We start from the raw sequence: 15412 nt of genomic DNA, 5'->3' as shown, positions 1-15412 counted from the left end.
TGTTGTTTTCATCTTGTCCTCCTTGGCACAGGCATTTCAGGGGCATCCTCCAAGGAAGCCAAGTGAGTGCCACTGTTGTAAAATTGGTGTGAGAGGAGACTTGGGCATTATGTGCCTCAGTTTCCCCATTGGTGTTAATAATACGGGCTGATCTCCTGGGGAGGTGAGACTGGAAAGGGTTTGAATGAATATTCGTGTCTGTAAAAGGCCTGGAAATCTACAGTGGGAAGGCGCCGGAGAGGGGCAGGTTGTTATTGTGCGGAGCCATTTGCTAGTGAGTACCTGATGAGCGTGCGTATGTGTGGAAGAGTGTGTGTTTGCCGCTGGGTGGAATTGAATGAATGGAGGTGAGGGGTGTGTGTGTGTGTGTGTGTGTGTGTGAGTGAGTCGTGCGCATGGGCTTGCTGTGTGTGCGAATCAGTAGGTGGGGAGCCAGGTGTGTGTGAATGTGGCCTTGGCTACACTAGGGCATTGGTCTCATGCCTGATGCTGACGCGTGTCAGCCGCATGGAGCTGAGCAGGTGCCAAGAGCCAGTGGCACCTGTGGACAGGTGCAAACCAGTCCCCGGGCTGATGTGGGGAACCCTGGTGAAACCCAACTCGGCCAAGGAGCAGCTGTGCTGAACGCGGTTTGTTCTGCTCCACGCTCGCCTTACAGCCAGTGTCTGCAGCGGTGCCGTGTGTGTGTGTGTGTGTCACTGTATCTGAAGGAGCAAAGGGGTGTGTGGGGGGATCAGCCTGTCTTCAGGGTAAGTTGGTCTGGAGCACTGCATCAGTTTATCCGAGAGCAGCGGAGGCACTGGCTGGGCAGGCCGGATCCGCAGTGACTCCGCTGAGTTTGCCCGGCCGGACATCCCCAGGCAGCGCTGAGCAAAGGGTTAACAGCCCTTGGCTTATCCGCTGGGACTGAGGCCAAGACGGCTCTCCGCCCACCTGCTGCTCCCAGCCTCCCCTCCCAGCGCACATAGACTCCAGTCGGCCTCCTTTGCTGGGATTTGTGCTGAGCTCTGCAGCCCGCAGCAATGTGGCCTGCGCTTGTCCTCGGCCTCTGCCTGCTGGCCTTGGGGCTGCTGGGCGCCCGGCTCTTCGGCCGGCCGGGGAACCCCTTTGCCGGGGGCCCCCTGCAGCCCCCCAGGCCGCTGGTCACGGATCAGAAGGTCAGGGACAAGGTCCTGAAGCAGGGTAAGTGTAGCGTGTGAGCCAGGGAGAGTGCCAAGGGCGGGGAGGGCGTGAGCTCTAAGTGGCACCTGGGCGGCTCTGACACCGTCCCACGGGCGCCTGTCCCCCGTCGCCTTCTGGCTGGCAGTAGGCGCACGTATCCTCGGACTTCCCCGGGGGGTTGCTCACTCCCTGCCCCTCCCGGTTGTGACCCTCTCCTGTTTCCCGACGGCACCTGCCAGCCCCGTGCCTGGGGTAGCAGCGATCACATCTGTCCGCTGAGGTTTCCCATGGGCAGTTTTGACCGATCATTCCGCTGCATTTGTCCTTTCTGGTGGCTATTGCGGGATTAGTTTAGGGATTCCCTGAATTTACGCTCTGGGTGAGAGCTGCCACGGCAGTTTCTAGCTGTCTGGTTGCTTTAGTGTCCCGCTCCACCTGAGAAGCTAGTGAATGTAGGGGTATCCAATTATGCTCTTTAACGGGGGGAGATTGCTAGTTTCTCCTTCCTCCACAACAGGCATTTGTAGTAGCCTCAGTTGCTTAGATGCCCTAATTTTTGCCGGTGCTTCGCTTCCAAGCGACAGGCTTTTTCCAACCAAAGTCAGCTCCGTTTAAATCCCATCAGTACCGTTTTCGGTCCGCTCTGATCTTCTGGTCCAAATCGACTGCCTTTGAACCACTCCAGATGGGTATTTTAGCGCAGACTCCGCTTTCTCGGATGCAAAGGCCATTTTGGGGGGGATCAAGATCCATTGCACTCTCCGGGAAATCCAGTGGTGGCCCTCGCTGAGTTCTCGAACTGCCTTTGTTAATGTTTGATAGAGATTGGTGGCACTTTTGTAGGTAATGTGTCCCTAGGATCTGCCTTAGGCCACGTCTACACTACACTGGTTGGTTGGTAGCTGTGTTGGTCAGGGGTGTGATAAAACCGCATGCTGTGCCAGCAAAACCCCAGTGTAGACGCAGCGGAAGAGTGCTTCTGTGCAGGGGCGGCTCCAGCAAGCGCGTGCCTGGGGCGGCAAGCTGTGGGGGGCGGCCTGCCGGTCGCTGTGAGGGCGGCAGTCAGGCGGCCTTCGGCGGCGTGCCTGCGGGAGGTCCGCTGGTCCCGCGGTTTCGGCGGCAATTCGGGCAGCGGGTACGCTGAAGCCGCGGCACCAGCAGATCACCCGCAGAAACGCCGCTGAATCCGCGTGACCGTGGACCGCCCACAGACATGCCGCGGAAGGCCGCCTGACTGCCGTGCTTGGGGCGGCAAAAAGCGTAGAGCCACCCCTGCGTCTGTGGGCATAGCTAATGTGTCGTTCGGGGAAGTGGTGTGGCTATGCTGGCAGAAAAAACTCCTTCTGGTGGCATATGCTGGGTCTAAAGTTATACCAACAAAGCATTCGCAGTGTAGACACGGCCTTTTGGGCAATGGGAGATCGCTCTGACTCTCCGTAAAACTTTGGAGGTTTAGTCCTGGGCTGAGTGCACGGAGCCCACCTTCTAGAATTGCTGGCCCGGGATAACCCCTCTTTATCCATGATCAGTTTGGTTGCCAGACATCTGGAACTGAACTGGCCTGTTGCACGGAATCACCAGTCTGGTGAGTTGTTCTGAAATCGTTCCTAAACACGGATGGCGGGTTCTGCTGGATCCGAGGCTGTGTCCCCTTATTCCCCTCGTGTTCAACGGTTCCGTTTTCATCTGCTCCAAGTCACTCTCTTGTCTTCTGTCGCCGCCGCATTGCCTGCTCCATCTTCCGACTAGGGTGACCAGACAGCAAGTGTGAAAAATCAGGACGGGGTGGGGGGTAATAGGAGACTATACAAGAAAAAGACCCCAAAACCGGGACTGTCCCTATAAAATCGGGACATCTGGTCACCCTACTTCTGACAAGCTAAGAAAGTTTCTTTCCGTTCTTGCGTGGGTTTTTTTTTTTCCTGGTTAGCCTTTTCTGGGTCAGGTTTGCCCCCTTCCCTTTCTGAATCAGATCCTGACTTTGATCATTGAGATGGAGCATCAGGGACAGTACCTTCCTTCCCACTCACCGAACACGTTCCCTTTCTAAATGAAACCTCCCTGGCCCGTGCCCCTCAGATTTGTTGGATCGGCCCGTGCCACGCACAGCCACTCTGTCCCAGTCAGGAGACCCTGGGAGAATTTGCAAGCTCCGTTTTGCAGCCTGGGGCCCAGAACAAATCTCCTCATTTGTCACCCCTTTAATCACAAGACCCAGTTTTGCAAAGGAGAACCTTGTTCGCGTTGGGAAGCGAAACTTTTTGTCCTTAGGAGGTTCTTGCAGGCTGAGCCCCACCCCTAGCCTAGCCTTTTCTGGCAGCAGTCCCCCCTCTGCCTGCTTCAGACACCCGCAAGAGCTCGCTCACCGTGCCCCCACCCTGTCTTGTCTTAAAGGGGCCGCGCCCATTTCTCTTCGTATAAAATGTGTGTCGCTAATAACAGGAAACAAATATTCAAAGTTGTGAGTAAATCTAGACAATAGGAACCTGCTTCTGAAACACCTCGCGTCTGCGCGGGTCTGACCCGATCGCACGGGGGCGGATTGTTTCTCGCACCCCTGCTCTCTGGGGTGCTGCATCATTGCCCAGAGCTGGCGTCTGGGGGGGCGCAGTCTCAGCCCAGGACGGAGGGACTGTCCCCCCGTACGTGGAGCAGCACCATCTCCACCCACTCGCCCTTGTCGTGTGCGGGACCGGCACGGCCTGGGTGGGCACCAAAGAAAGAACCCAGGCCCAAAAGGTGGTCCCTGCTCCAAAGAGCTCACAAATCAGGGGACTAGGAATCAGGACTCCTGGGTTCCATTCCCTGCTGCACCGCTCTGTGACCTCGGGCAAGTCACTCCCCCTCGCCGTGCCTCAGTTTCCCCCAGAGCGTGTGTTTGTTCGAATGGATTCACCGCTCCCACAGGTAAAATTCGGCGAGTCCCCCGGGGCTGAAAGGTGCTAGTTGTGTGAGTCAGTATTACTCAGGTAACCCACCCGAAAGACCCGTTCCCCAGAGCCAGACGCTTCGTTTGAAACCTGCCCAGCCATGGAAGCAGGAGCTGGCCCAGGACACCAGATTGGCACGGGGACGTCCTCCAATGTCCCCTAAGCCTGGCGCAAGGCAGCCAAGGTGAGAGACGGGGCATGCCCTGGCCTCAGCCGGGCCGCATCACTTCTCCAAGGCACTGACTAATTTGAGGGCCGACAGACTGTCCCCTCATGCCTCGCGGTGTCTGGGCGAACAGCCCATCCGGACAGTCCTGCGGGCGCCCCGTGCTCGCTCCCCTCCTCCCTGCCCCGATCCCCGTTTCATTTTGAACCTTTGTTTCCATCTGCTCCTTCCTCCGCTCCCTCTCTGCGGCCTGGCGCTGTGGCCTTGACTCAGCCCGGCCACCTATTTCCTTGTTATCCAGCAGCATGATAATCCCCCTCGTCGGCCGTGGCAGATGGACCGAGCCCTTCTCGGCCTGTGTTTTTCGGTTTAATCCGCGTCTATTCCGGTCCGCCGGGGCTGGGCTTTTCCCATCTCCCTCCGCTCCTGTGCTGGAGTTGGGTGTTCCCTCCAGCTCACGCGTCGGGCTGGCTCTGGGCCTCGTCCTGGGTTAGAATCGGACCCAGACACAGAGAGCGAGAGGCCACGCTCTGGCAATGCAAGGGGGGCCTTGGTGGCAATGCGAATCAAATCCTCTCTCTTTGGGTCGGTGGGGATTCACCCTCCCCTGGGCTTTCTGGCTGTCTCGCCCTCTCTCTCGAGGCTGCTGCCTCTCCTGCGGGAGCAAATAACCCCCAGGGCCAGGGCCAGCCTTAGGCATACGCAGCATACGCAGCATACGCACCAAATTGCCCCACATTTCATGGTGCCCTAGGCAGCTGCGTGCTGCATACGCGGCAGCACCAGCCCTCACGACCAGCCCTATCCCGGGCAGCATCTGCACGTGCGTCTCCATCCGCTCAGCCCTGCGGCTGGACGTGTCGGCCCGTGGCCCCTCGGGCCAGGTCCTGGGAGGGGGGGCGGAGTGACCGGGTCTCGGCAGCTGGGCTGCTTGTCGCCCGACTGCTCCTGTGTCTGGAGGGGCGGGGTCGTGGGTCTTACCTGGGAGTCTTGATCCGTCCCGGGCCAGGCCGCAAGTGTCAGAGGTCGTCGGTAGCAGGTGGCCGCCCAGCCCTGGGTTGCTTTGGGCTTTTGTGACCCAGTCGTCGGGCCCTGAAGTCCAGCTGTGGGTGTGGGGCTTGTAGCGGGACTGTAGGATGAGCCGGAGGCTGCTGGCAGACTCCCCGAGCCTCTCCCTGGATTGCTGGGGCCGAGAGTAGCACTGCCTCATGCCCTGGGCGGCGCTCGGGGACCCACACACCTCCAGTCGCTGCAAAACGTTTTCCACTCCGCCCTTTGGTTCTGCTGGCCACGCACCTACTTCGTTCGGGGCAACTCCCCCCAGCTGGCCCAGCAAGACCCCAGCTCTCTGGGAAGCTGTCTACTCAGCGCGTGGAGTCCAGCCCCTCTCGGAAAGCTGCCAGGGTTGTCTGGTCAGCCCTGGTAAACTGAGGCAGCCAAGGAGCCTCTATGTGGTATTTTATAATCACTGGGGTCGTGGAGGCTGCCCTTTGTTGGGGTAGCTGCTCTGACGTGGTCCCCAAATCTCGTTTGTGACACCCGTCGGAGGGCCGTCCCTGCCGAAGCCCCGACCCCCTTTCGGGGAGATCAAGTATTAATCCTGGGGTCAGCGCCCCCCTTCCCACTAGGGCAATCCTTTCACCGTAGCCCCAGCCAGCCCCAAGGGAGGAACCCCAGCGAGAGAGACGTAGCGAAATTTACGTGGGTACCTGCCCCCCTCCAGTGCAAGGTTGAGTTGCTCGGCCCTAGATGAACATACCTGCCCCCCCCCCCCGGGCTCCTGCAGCCATTCACACCAGGGCAGGGTGGTCCTGTGGCCCTACGGCTCAGATTCCCCCCCCTGGCGCTGGGGAGAGGGAATCCGGCCCTCGGGGCTGTGCCGCTGGGCTGTAGCCAGCCGTCTCCGCCAGGGAGACCCTGCCAGGCGTTCTGGTGAGCAGAGGGACCCGCAGGTTCGGCCTGTGTCCTGCAGCCTCGGTGAAGAAACCCCCTTTGGATTCATCACAGCCCCCCGCAAGAGGCACCAGAACCGCTGGGGGGTCCCATCGTCCTGGGTGCCTGGGGTGAGAAGCCGCAGCGGGGCCAGGAGAATGAGACAGATGGTTTGGGGCTGGGTGGCAGCGACCCCATGTCCTCCCAGAGTAGGGCCGTGGCACGGGTCTCCCCTCCCACGCCCCCGGGATCCTGCGGGCTCTGGCGTTGTTCACCCTTTGCCATCCCTTGCCAGGTTTCGCCCTGGAGAAGGTGCCGCCCGACCTGGACGCCATCGTGATCGGCAGCGGGATCGGAGGCCTGGCCGCGGCGGCTGCCTTGGCAAAGGCCGGCAAGCGGGTCCTGGTGCTGGAGCAGCACGACCAGGCGGGGGGCTGCTGCCACACCTTCCAGGAGAAAGGCTTTGAGTTTGACGTGGGTAAGCGGTGGGAGGAGCCTGCTTGATGACGTCAAAGGAGACGCTGGATTCCTTGGGGCAAGGCCCGGCCTGTGGGACCCCCCCCAGCTCCTTGCCTGGGCGGAGGGCAGTCCCTCCCCCGCCCAGCACACATACTGGGGAAATGGGGTCAGGGTGCGGGGGCTTCCCCCGCTCCCCAGCAGGAGTGCTGGGCAGGCGGAGCAGGTCGGGGGCGTGGAGGTGCCTTTTTTTCCAGGGACCCCCCCCAATTGGGCAGGGGCGAGCAGACGGGGGAGCAGAAGGGATTGATGAGCCATACTGGCTGGCACAGTGGGCACCGCCTGCCTCACCTCTGTCATGGGTTTTGTGGGCATCGCAGCAAAGGAGAGTTTGAAGGCGGGATCTGAAAGCGGGAGAGGTCTCACTGCATGACCTGGGGGCGGGGGACAAGTCCCGTCCCTGCTCTGTGCCTCAGTTTCCCCATTAGTAAAATGGGAGGTCATGATAATGACCTGCCCCCGCAGCGGGCAGTTAGTTAATATCGGTACCAGGTCGGAAGGTAGTCTGATTTCTCTAGGGGATGGTTGTGCGAAGATCCCCCCCACCCCGGTGCTGGCACACCCTCTCTGCAGTGTGCCGTGGGGGACACGGGGCCTAACAACAAGGTTAGCTGAGGTCAAAACCAAACCAAACCCCCCAGCTCCACCTCTCTGAAGGTGACTCCAAGAGCAGAATGACGGCTAATTGGTTTACTTAATTCCCTAGCAGCTGCCGCTTTGGTCCTGCCGCTCTAACCCCTGTGGGCCGCCAGATTCACGTCAGATCTCATAAGCTAAGCAGCGTGGGGTCTGACCGGTAATTGGATGGGAGGCTGCCCCGGTGGCTACCGGCACCGGGGTAGGTGGGCTCGGCTGCCAGCCACGGGGGTGGCGTGTGTGCAGTACGTGGCACCGGGGCATGCTTCCTCTGGCTAGCCCCAGTGGGTTATGGCTCTGCCCAGCCTGGCCCGGATCTCCCGCTTTTCTCCAAGCCCCACCCCCAAAGATCTCGCCTTCCGAGCCCCGCCCCCCTCCATATCACCGGGGCTAACCCTTTCTCTTGCCCTCCTGGCCCGGCAGGCATCCACTACGTGGGTCAGATGCACCCGATGGGCATGCTGCGGGTGGCTTTGGACCAGCTCACGGACGGGCAGCTGGAGTGGGTGCGGCTGGAGGACCCCTATGACTGCGTGACGGTAGGGGACCGGGACTACCACTTGCGCTCGGGGAAAAGGACCTTTGCGGAGGAGCTGGAGAAGCAGTTCCCGGCGGAGAAGGCGGCCATCCGGGAGTTCATGAGGCTGTCCAAGGTGAGAGCCGAGGTCGCGGAACGGCCCCCTGGCTGCAGCAGCCCCAGCTGAGATCGGGGCGCCATGGTGCTTGGTGCTGTACGTGCGCCCAGCGACAGAACCTGGCCTTGCCTGGGTGGGGAAAACAGAGACACAGAGCGGGAGGTGACTTGCCCAGGGTCACTCAGAGCAGGGAACAGAGCCCTGGAGTCCTGAGGCCCAGTCTGATGCTCTGACCACTGGGCCATTCGGCCTCATGATGCACAGGTGCCATTGTGCTCGAGAGTCTCCCGCTCAGGATCTGGGATGGCTGGGGCCCTCTCCCTCCCTTTCTGGGGGAGGCAGAAGGCTCTGCCAGGCCCGTTACTGTGGGTTGCTCTCGCCTTTCCCACAGGTGGCGGCGACACGGGTGCCCCTCATCGCCATGCTCAAGATGATCCCCCTCTGTCTGGCCACGCTGCTGATCCGCACGGGCCTCGTTCACTGGGTCTCCCCCGTCTTCAAGATGGCGGACACCAGCCACAGCCAGGTCGTGGAGCGGCTGACTGCCAACAAGGACCTGCAGGTGGTCCTCAGCTACTTCTTCTACGGTGAGGTGGGCCCCAGCCGCCTGCCCCCAGGGGTCCCCCCCCACGAGGCAGGGTGCCCCAGGTCAGCGGGCTTGGAACCGCGGTGCCCACTGACTGCTGAGCCACGCCAGGGGTCGCTGGATGGCAGAGGAGCTCTCCAGGCCCTGGGGATGTTTTACACTCCTGGGGACGTCTTGACCGTACTGGTGCCGCTCCATGGAAGTCAGTGGGGTTGTGTAATACACTGACTGAGCGGGGTAGGGGGACGGGGGAGCCGTTGTCCTGGAGTATGTAGCCAATGATTTTCGTTTATTATTCATTTATTATAAGCATTATTTATGATTTTACTTTATAGTTTGTTTAGTTTATTATTCATTTGTTGTGTGATGTTATGATTAATGAACGTGTCGCTATATATAATACTCAATGGTGTAATATAACAGCCTGCTACTGCCTTACAGCTGGTGGAGTTACTCCCTTAGCTCAGTGGGTAGGCGCGTGTGTTGAGGGTACCAGTGTTACCCGGGGTTGTCAGAACCCCCAACAGGGGCAACTTAACTATTTCACTCCAGGAACAAACCAACAGGAACTCAGCAATTCTGTCTGATCAAGGATTAAATGTGCTCTTGTCTAACACCGCACTTTATTAGATTTAAGCGCACACAGACATAAACAATAGGTTTAGAACAGGAGTCGGCAACCTTTCGGAAGTGGTGTGCCGAGTCTTCATTTATTCACTCTAATTTAAAATTTCGCGGGCCAGTCATACATTTTAACGTTTTTAGAAGGTCTCTTTCTATAAGTCTATAATATACAACTAAACTATTGTTGTATGTAAAGTAAATAAGGTTTTCAAATGTTTAAGAAGCTTCATTTAAAATTAAATTAAAATGCAGAGCCCCCCTGGACCGGTGGCCAGGACCCGGGCAGTGAGAGTGCCACTGAAAATCAGCTCACGTGCCGCCTTCAGCACTTGTGCCATAGGTTGCCTACCCCTGGTTTAGAACATCCCAGCTATTTACCAATATTCAGAGCCAGTATTGAGTCATCCACGACAGATCAGCGCTGGTCAAACGCCTCCCTGCCAGGGAGTAAAGATGTCAGGAAAATGTCTCTCCCAGGATAGCTTCCCGGGATGGCTCCCAAAGTACACTCGGCTCATCTAAACTTTTTATAACTAACTTCTACAAAACACATAGAGAATGACCCGCTACTAAATCGTCACTTTTCTAACTTTCAATAAACTTGTACTATCAGCGCCGTCTAGAGTCAAGGCCGTCCATCCACATATCTCCACATTCTCAGTTACTTACTTTTCCTCCCCTCCTCCCATTCTGATTAGCAAAACTGCCAGCAGTTATGACTTTGCTTCTAAAAGCCTGTCTCCAAATGAACTCTTCACTAATATGGTTGCAATTAGCTGGAGCACATTCTGGGGTATCTACCCCCTTCAAATCCAGGGCAACCCCCGGTTCAGGCCTTGCCGATGTCTGGGTCATTCCAGGGCAAGGACGTGGCCTCTGGGGTTGGAGTGAAATCCGCGGAGGGAGTGGTTACTTTTTGTGACACTTTCCCTCCCCGCCAGGCGTTCCCCCCCGGGACTCCAGCTTCCTCATCAACGCCCTCATGGTGCACCACTACAAGCGCGGCGCCTGGTATCCACGTGGGGGTGCCAGCGAGATCGCCTTCCACGCCATCCCGGTGATCCAGCGGGCTGGAGGTGCTGTGCTGGTGAGAGCCCGCGTGGGGAGGATCCTGATGTCCGAGGGCGGCGCGGCTGTGGGTGAGTCCCCAGGGGCACCTGGGTTACCCCCTCCCCAGACGGCGGAAGTGCGTCTCCTAGGGTCTGGTGTCCTTGTCTCCCGGCAGGAGTGACGGTGCAGAAGCGGGGCCAGGAGGAGAAGGTTTATGCCCCCGTAGTGATCTCGGACGCTGGGATATTCAACACCTTTGGGACGCTGCTGCCCCCCGAGATCAGGAGCAAAGCAGGTAAAGGGGAGCAGCCCGCTGGGACCTCAGCAGAGGTGGGGTCTGCCCCACCCCTCTCCAGGAGCCCAGGCAAGGGCCCAGTCTTGCAGACGACTGGCCCCTGCAAATGAGCGGTCCGTGGGGTGGCAGAGAGAACGGATGGGCGCGGCTGCCAGCGTCGGGCTGTCCTGCGCTCCTGGCGCATCTGGGATGTCCTAGGGCGGCCCCGTGGAACTGAAGCCTGGGCCTCCAGACCCCAAAGCGAAAGACTGGGAGCAAGACTACAGGGGCAGGAGCTGGCTCAGAACCCTCTGTGCCCCAGACACTAGCAGGTGCGGCAGAACCAGACTGTGTTAGCCTGGGGTACAATGGCTAACGACCCCTCACTCTCTCTTACAGGGATCCAGTCTGTGCTCGGCATGGTACAGCATGGCATGGGCTCCTTCCTGGTCTTCGTGGGCCTCCAGGGGACCGCCGAGGAGCTGGGCATCAAATCCACCAACTACTGGATCTACCTGCACAACGATCTGGACGAGATGTAAGTGACAGGCCAAAGGTCCCTCGGACTAGGTGTGCTTCTCCATCTGTCCCATCTTTGACACCCGGGTCCTGGCCCCGGGCCTCGGTCAGTACAGATCCTGTGGTGCTCTTCACCGTAGAGCATCTTAAGGCCAAAAGGGATCAGGTCATGGTAGACCCTGCGACCCGGCCCCAGTCTAGCCTTTAATTTGCGTTATGGTAGCGCTGAGGGACCCCAGCCGGGAGCTCGGCCCTAGTGCTGGGCACAGAATAACAGAGGAGCTTACATTGGAAACAACTCTCGGCTGATTCCATTCTCCCCACCCTCAAGCCGCCCTCCTAGACTCCCAGGTGGGATTTTTCCTCCTCTCCTGCCCGGTGCTGCTGAGCTGGCAAACAGCTGCTATGTCCCGCCCCAGAGGTGGCTGCATTTCAAGGGCGAGTGATGGGATCCCTGCACGTCCCTTACCTGCCGCACCCTTGGGGAGGTGAAGGGGAAACCGAAGTAGTCATGGAAAACATGATGCAACTGAAAAATGCCCACGTTCATCCGAAGACACTGGCCGGAGCACTGTTAATAACTGAATTCGATAGACAGGGTCTGTACTTTAAAGTGTGGCAGATGGACGGAGCCATAGAAAGTTACTAGGCCTTGTCCTCTCTATGTTCCAGTGGTTATTGTTGATGTTAGAATAGCAGCTGAATGGCCCATTGTGCTAGGCGCTGTACAAACAAGTAAGAGGAGACTGTCCTGGCTCCGATGAGTTTATGATATAAATAGTTGAGAGACAAAGAGAGGGAGGGGAAACTGAGGCATGGGGCGGGGAAGCAACTAGCCCAAGGTCACCCAGGAGGTCAGTGGCAGAGCCTACCCACTAGACCATGCTGGCTTTTCAAGCGCTTTGCTTCCCTTCTGGCTCGAAGGGTCTGTCCACACGGTCGTGGTGGGGGGTGATTGCGGTAGAGACGTCCGCTAGGGGACAGCCACGCTGGAAACGCGACAGCGGCCGAGCTGTGGCGCTGTAGTGTCGACACGCCCTGCAGCGATGGAAGGGTTCTTCTGTTGCAGGAGAGGCGGTGGCTCCGAGGGGCGGGAGGGGTGACCTAGGCATGGGGGTCGGAGTGGATTAATTACACCGCCCAGGGCAAGGGGCAGGGGCTAACTCCGTCGTGCAGACCAGCCCTCTGCCTGAGCGGATTTGTCGGCCGTACTAGATGGAGGTGGTGGCGGGACAGGGCGAGAGCTAGATGTGTCCCGGCTCAGCCGGCGCCTGTGACCTCAGCCTCTCACCCTACCATGTGCTGTGACCCAGAGCTGCTCGCATGCCAGGGGTCGAGGTCAGACCTGGAGGACAGGGCCCAGGGGAGCGGTTGGCGGCTGAGTTCACTTGTAAGGGGGAGGTGATGGGAATTGCCCCCTGGCAGAACACAGAACGCAGCTGAGATCAGGGGCCCGTGGAGCTTGGTGCTGTACGTTCGCCCACTGGGCAGCACTGTTACTCCATGCACAGGAGGGGGTGGGGGTAGGTGGCGAGGGCAGTTCATGGGTGCAGAGGGCTGGGGTGCAGCCCCCCACTTCCCCTCCTCCCCAGGAGGTCTGGCATCCTGCTGTGCCATTTGTGCCCTTTCTGGTCCTTTCAGGATGACCCGCTACGCTGCCCTCAGCAGGGAGGAGGTCAGTGAGAACGTGCCCATGATGTTCATCACCTTCCCATCAGCCAAGGACCCCACGTACCAGCAGAGGCACCCAGGTACCCACCCGGAGACCAGGAACCATTGGGGGGTGGGGCGGGGGGATATCTGCCCTTGAAAGTGGGGCAGGGGGCAGCGTGCCAGGTGAGGGGAAGAGAGGGGGGCCGTGCCGGGATGGCACAACCTTGAGATGCCCCGAACATAGGGGGGTAGGACACAGCAGGGCAGAAATGAGGACTGAGGAGGTTCCTGTTCATGGAAGGTCAAGGAGATGCTGCCTGGCCGAGGACCAGCAAAACCGAGCCATCTCTGTACCTGCTGGCCACCCTGCCCAGTAGCCAACGGGTCACACTTCTCACACGGACCTGTTGCCCCATCCTTAAAGCCCTGCTACCCTCTGTATGGTGCCCCTGGATCTAAGGATCATGCCGGCCCCTGGCCAATGGTGAAATGTCCTGGGGACAAACCCAAACCATTCGAGGGCTGGAGAAAATGCCAGTCAGGGTGTTGTGCTCGGGCTCTGGTGCAACATCACAGAGTGGGGGAGCGTTGGTGGGGGCAGGGGCCTGTTCAGGAGGGTCTCCAGAGGTTTGAGACCAGAGCTCTTTCCCCTGTCCTCTTCCAGGCCGGTCCTGCATGACCATCCTGACCATGGCTCGCTACGAGTGGTTCGAAGAGTGGTCAGGGGCCGGTGTGAAGAACAGAGGGGAAGACTACCACGCCTACAAGATGGAGATCGCCCAGCAGCTGCTGGACATGGCCTTGGAGAGGTTCCCTCAGCTCCGTGGCAAGGTGACGCCCCAGTAGACTCCTCCAGCTGGCCTGTGCTGGCTTCTACTGGAGTGCCAGTAGCTCTGTGACCAGTGGCCCCTGGAACCATTAGCCCCACAGCTCCATTGCTCTATGCCCAAGGGCTAGCTGCCAGAAGGTCCCAGGCGGACCCAAAGCTCAAGTTGAAATAGGCAGGGCCCTGCACGTAGTGGGTGAGGGCAGGTCCAGGTTCTCAGATCAGCCTCTTGGTCTCTGGGCCTGGGACTGCCGCGGAGGATTCGTACTCAGCTCGATGGGATGGGGGAAGAGCCACAAGGGATTGTGGGAGCGAAGGTCCTGCGAAGGCTAGTTTGCCACCTCGTGATAACTGCGATTAGCCGGCGCAGAGGGGACGTTGCTAGAGCCCGTTCAAGGCGTGTCCCAAGGACGGGTGGCGGCCAGAAACCAAGTCCAGACTGGAACCCGTGTTAGAGCCCTAACCTAGACAAGGCGAGCTGTCGCTTGAAAGTGGACTAGCCGGTCCAGGGCCCCTTTAGTGGCGAGCCCAGGCTTAACCCCGACCCGAAAGCCCGGTTTGGAAAAGCAACCTGAGACCCCTTTGATAGCTCCAGGGGAGCCATTGGATCCAGGCAAAGCCCCTCGGCTTGTGAAGAGATCACTGCACACACGCACGTACACGCACACACACGTATGTACATAGCAGGGAGCCGAGGGCCCGCCTCACGCAGCGAACATGTGGGAGGTACAGCTTGCTGTGTCGGCACTGGGATGTTCACGTGTTAACAGCTTTTTAGCCCCCTCTTCCCAGCGAAGCCAAGGCCTGAGAGCGGGCGGGCGGGCAGGCGGGTGGAGTGGGGGTCCAAGGGCAATGGGACAAGGACCCTGACCTGGAAGGACTTGGGCCCTAGAGTCCATGCTGGGGGGGTGGGTTGAAGGGCGGCTGGAAGGGCTGGCGGCGGGGGGTTCTGTAGGCTACGTTTCTCCCTGGCCTGCCTTTTCTCACCCTCCCTGTGGGCAGGTGGAGTTCTTGGAGGCGGCCTCCCCTCTCACCAACCAGCACTACCTGGGGGCGCCTCGCGGGGAGATGTACGGGGCCGAGCACCACGTGACTCGCTTCGCGCCGGCCGTCGTGGCCACCATGCGGGCGGAGACGCCCGTCCGGAACCTCTACCTCACGGGTAAGGGCAGCCTCCCTCCCCGGCACCGTCCGTCCCCCCCCCCCCCCCCCCCCCCCGGCCGGTGGAGCTCACCCCCCTCGGCCTAGGCATTGGGGTGGCCCAGCGGGCCTTGGCGGGGGCCTGGCAGGTTGGCAATCCAGCCAGAGCTGCTGGGGTCCCACCCCCTACTCTTGGGTTGAGCCCTGACGTCACAGGAGCGGGGTGTGTGGGGTGTCCGGGTGGCGGGAGGGCCCAGGGGCAGCGTGGCTGCTCCGCTCTCCGACGCCCTCGCTTGTGTCCCCCATCCCAGGGCAGGACGTCTTCAGCTGCGGCCTGGCCGGGGCCTTGCACGGCGGCCTCATCTGCGCCTCCGCCGTCCTCAACCGCATCCTCTACGTGGACCTGCTGCTCCTGAAGAAGAGACTCAAGAGAGAGCACGGCAAGAAAGCAGCCTAGGGGCCCCGGGGGGTGGACCCCATCCCTGCTCACGTGACCCATGGACTAGCTGCCCCACCTCCGGCCTTTGGTGCTCAGCCTCGCCGTGCCCCAGCGCTTTCCCTGGGGCCGGGAACGTGCCGGAGAAGGAAGGTCAGAGCCTCGTCTACACACACGTTCTCACCCCCAAACCTGCTTCTCGATCCCCAGTCTGGGATTCCCCCCCGGCCGCTGGCTCTGTGGATCAGTCTACACGGCAGTTAGACCCCGGCGGCTGGCCCGTGCCAGCTGACTCAGGCTCGCGGGGCTCGGGCTAAGGGGCTGCTTC

The 15412-nt window shown here is 59.9% G+C and overlaps 1 protein-coding gene across 1 annotated transcript; it reads left to right on the top strand.

Moving 5' to 3' along the window:
- Window positions 1–1022: 1022 nt before the first annotated feature.
- On the top strand, window positions 1023–15105 carry LOC135894615 (all-trans-retinol 13,14-reductase-like). Its single transcript, XM_065422751.1, has 11 exons — window positions 1023–1182; window positions 6485–6667; window positions 7765–7994; window positions 8368–8563; window positions 10128–10325; window positions 10412–10531; window positions 10910–11048; window positions 12671–12780; window positions 13347–13513; window positions 14511–14670; window positions 14960–15105. Exons 1-11 carry the CDS (start codon window positions 1023–1025, stop codon window positions 15103–15105), a joined length of 1809 nt encoding a protein of 602 aa, XP_065278823.1.
- Window positions 15106–15412: the final 307 nt, after the last annotated feature.

Source organism: Emys orbicularis, chromosome 25 (assembly GCF_028017835.1).
Source record: "Emys orbicularis isolate rEmyOrb1 chromosome 25, rEmyOrb1.hap1, whole genome shotgun sequence".
NCBI classification, from domain to species: Eukaryota; Metazoa; Chordata; order Testudines; family Emydidae; genus Emys; species Emys orbicularis.
Note: the sequence above shows the minus strand (reverse complement) of the source record. Positions and strands in the feature narration are given on the sequence as shown.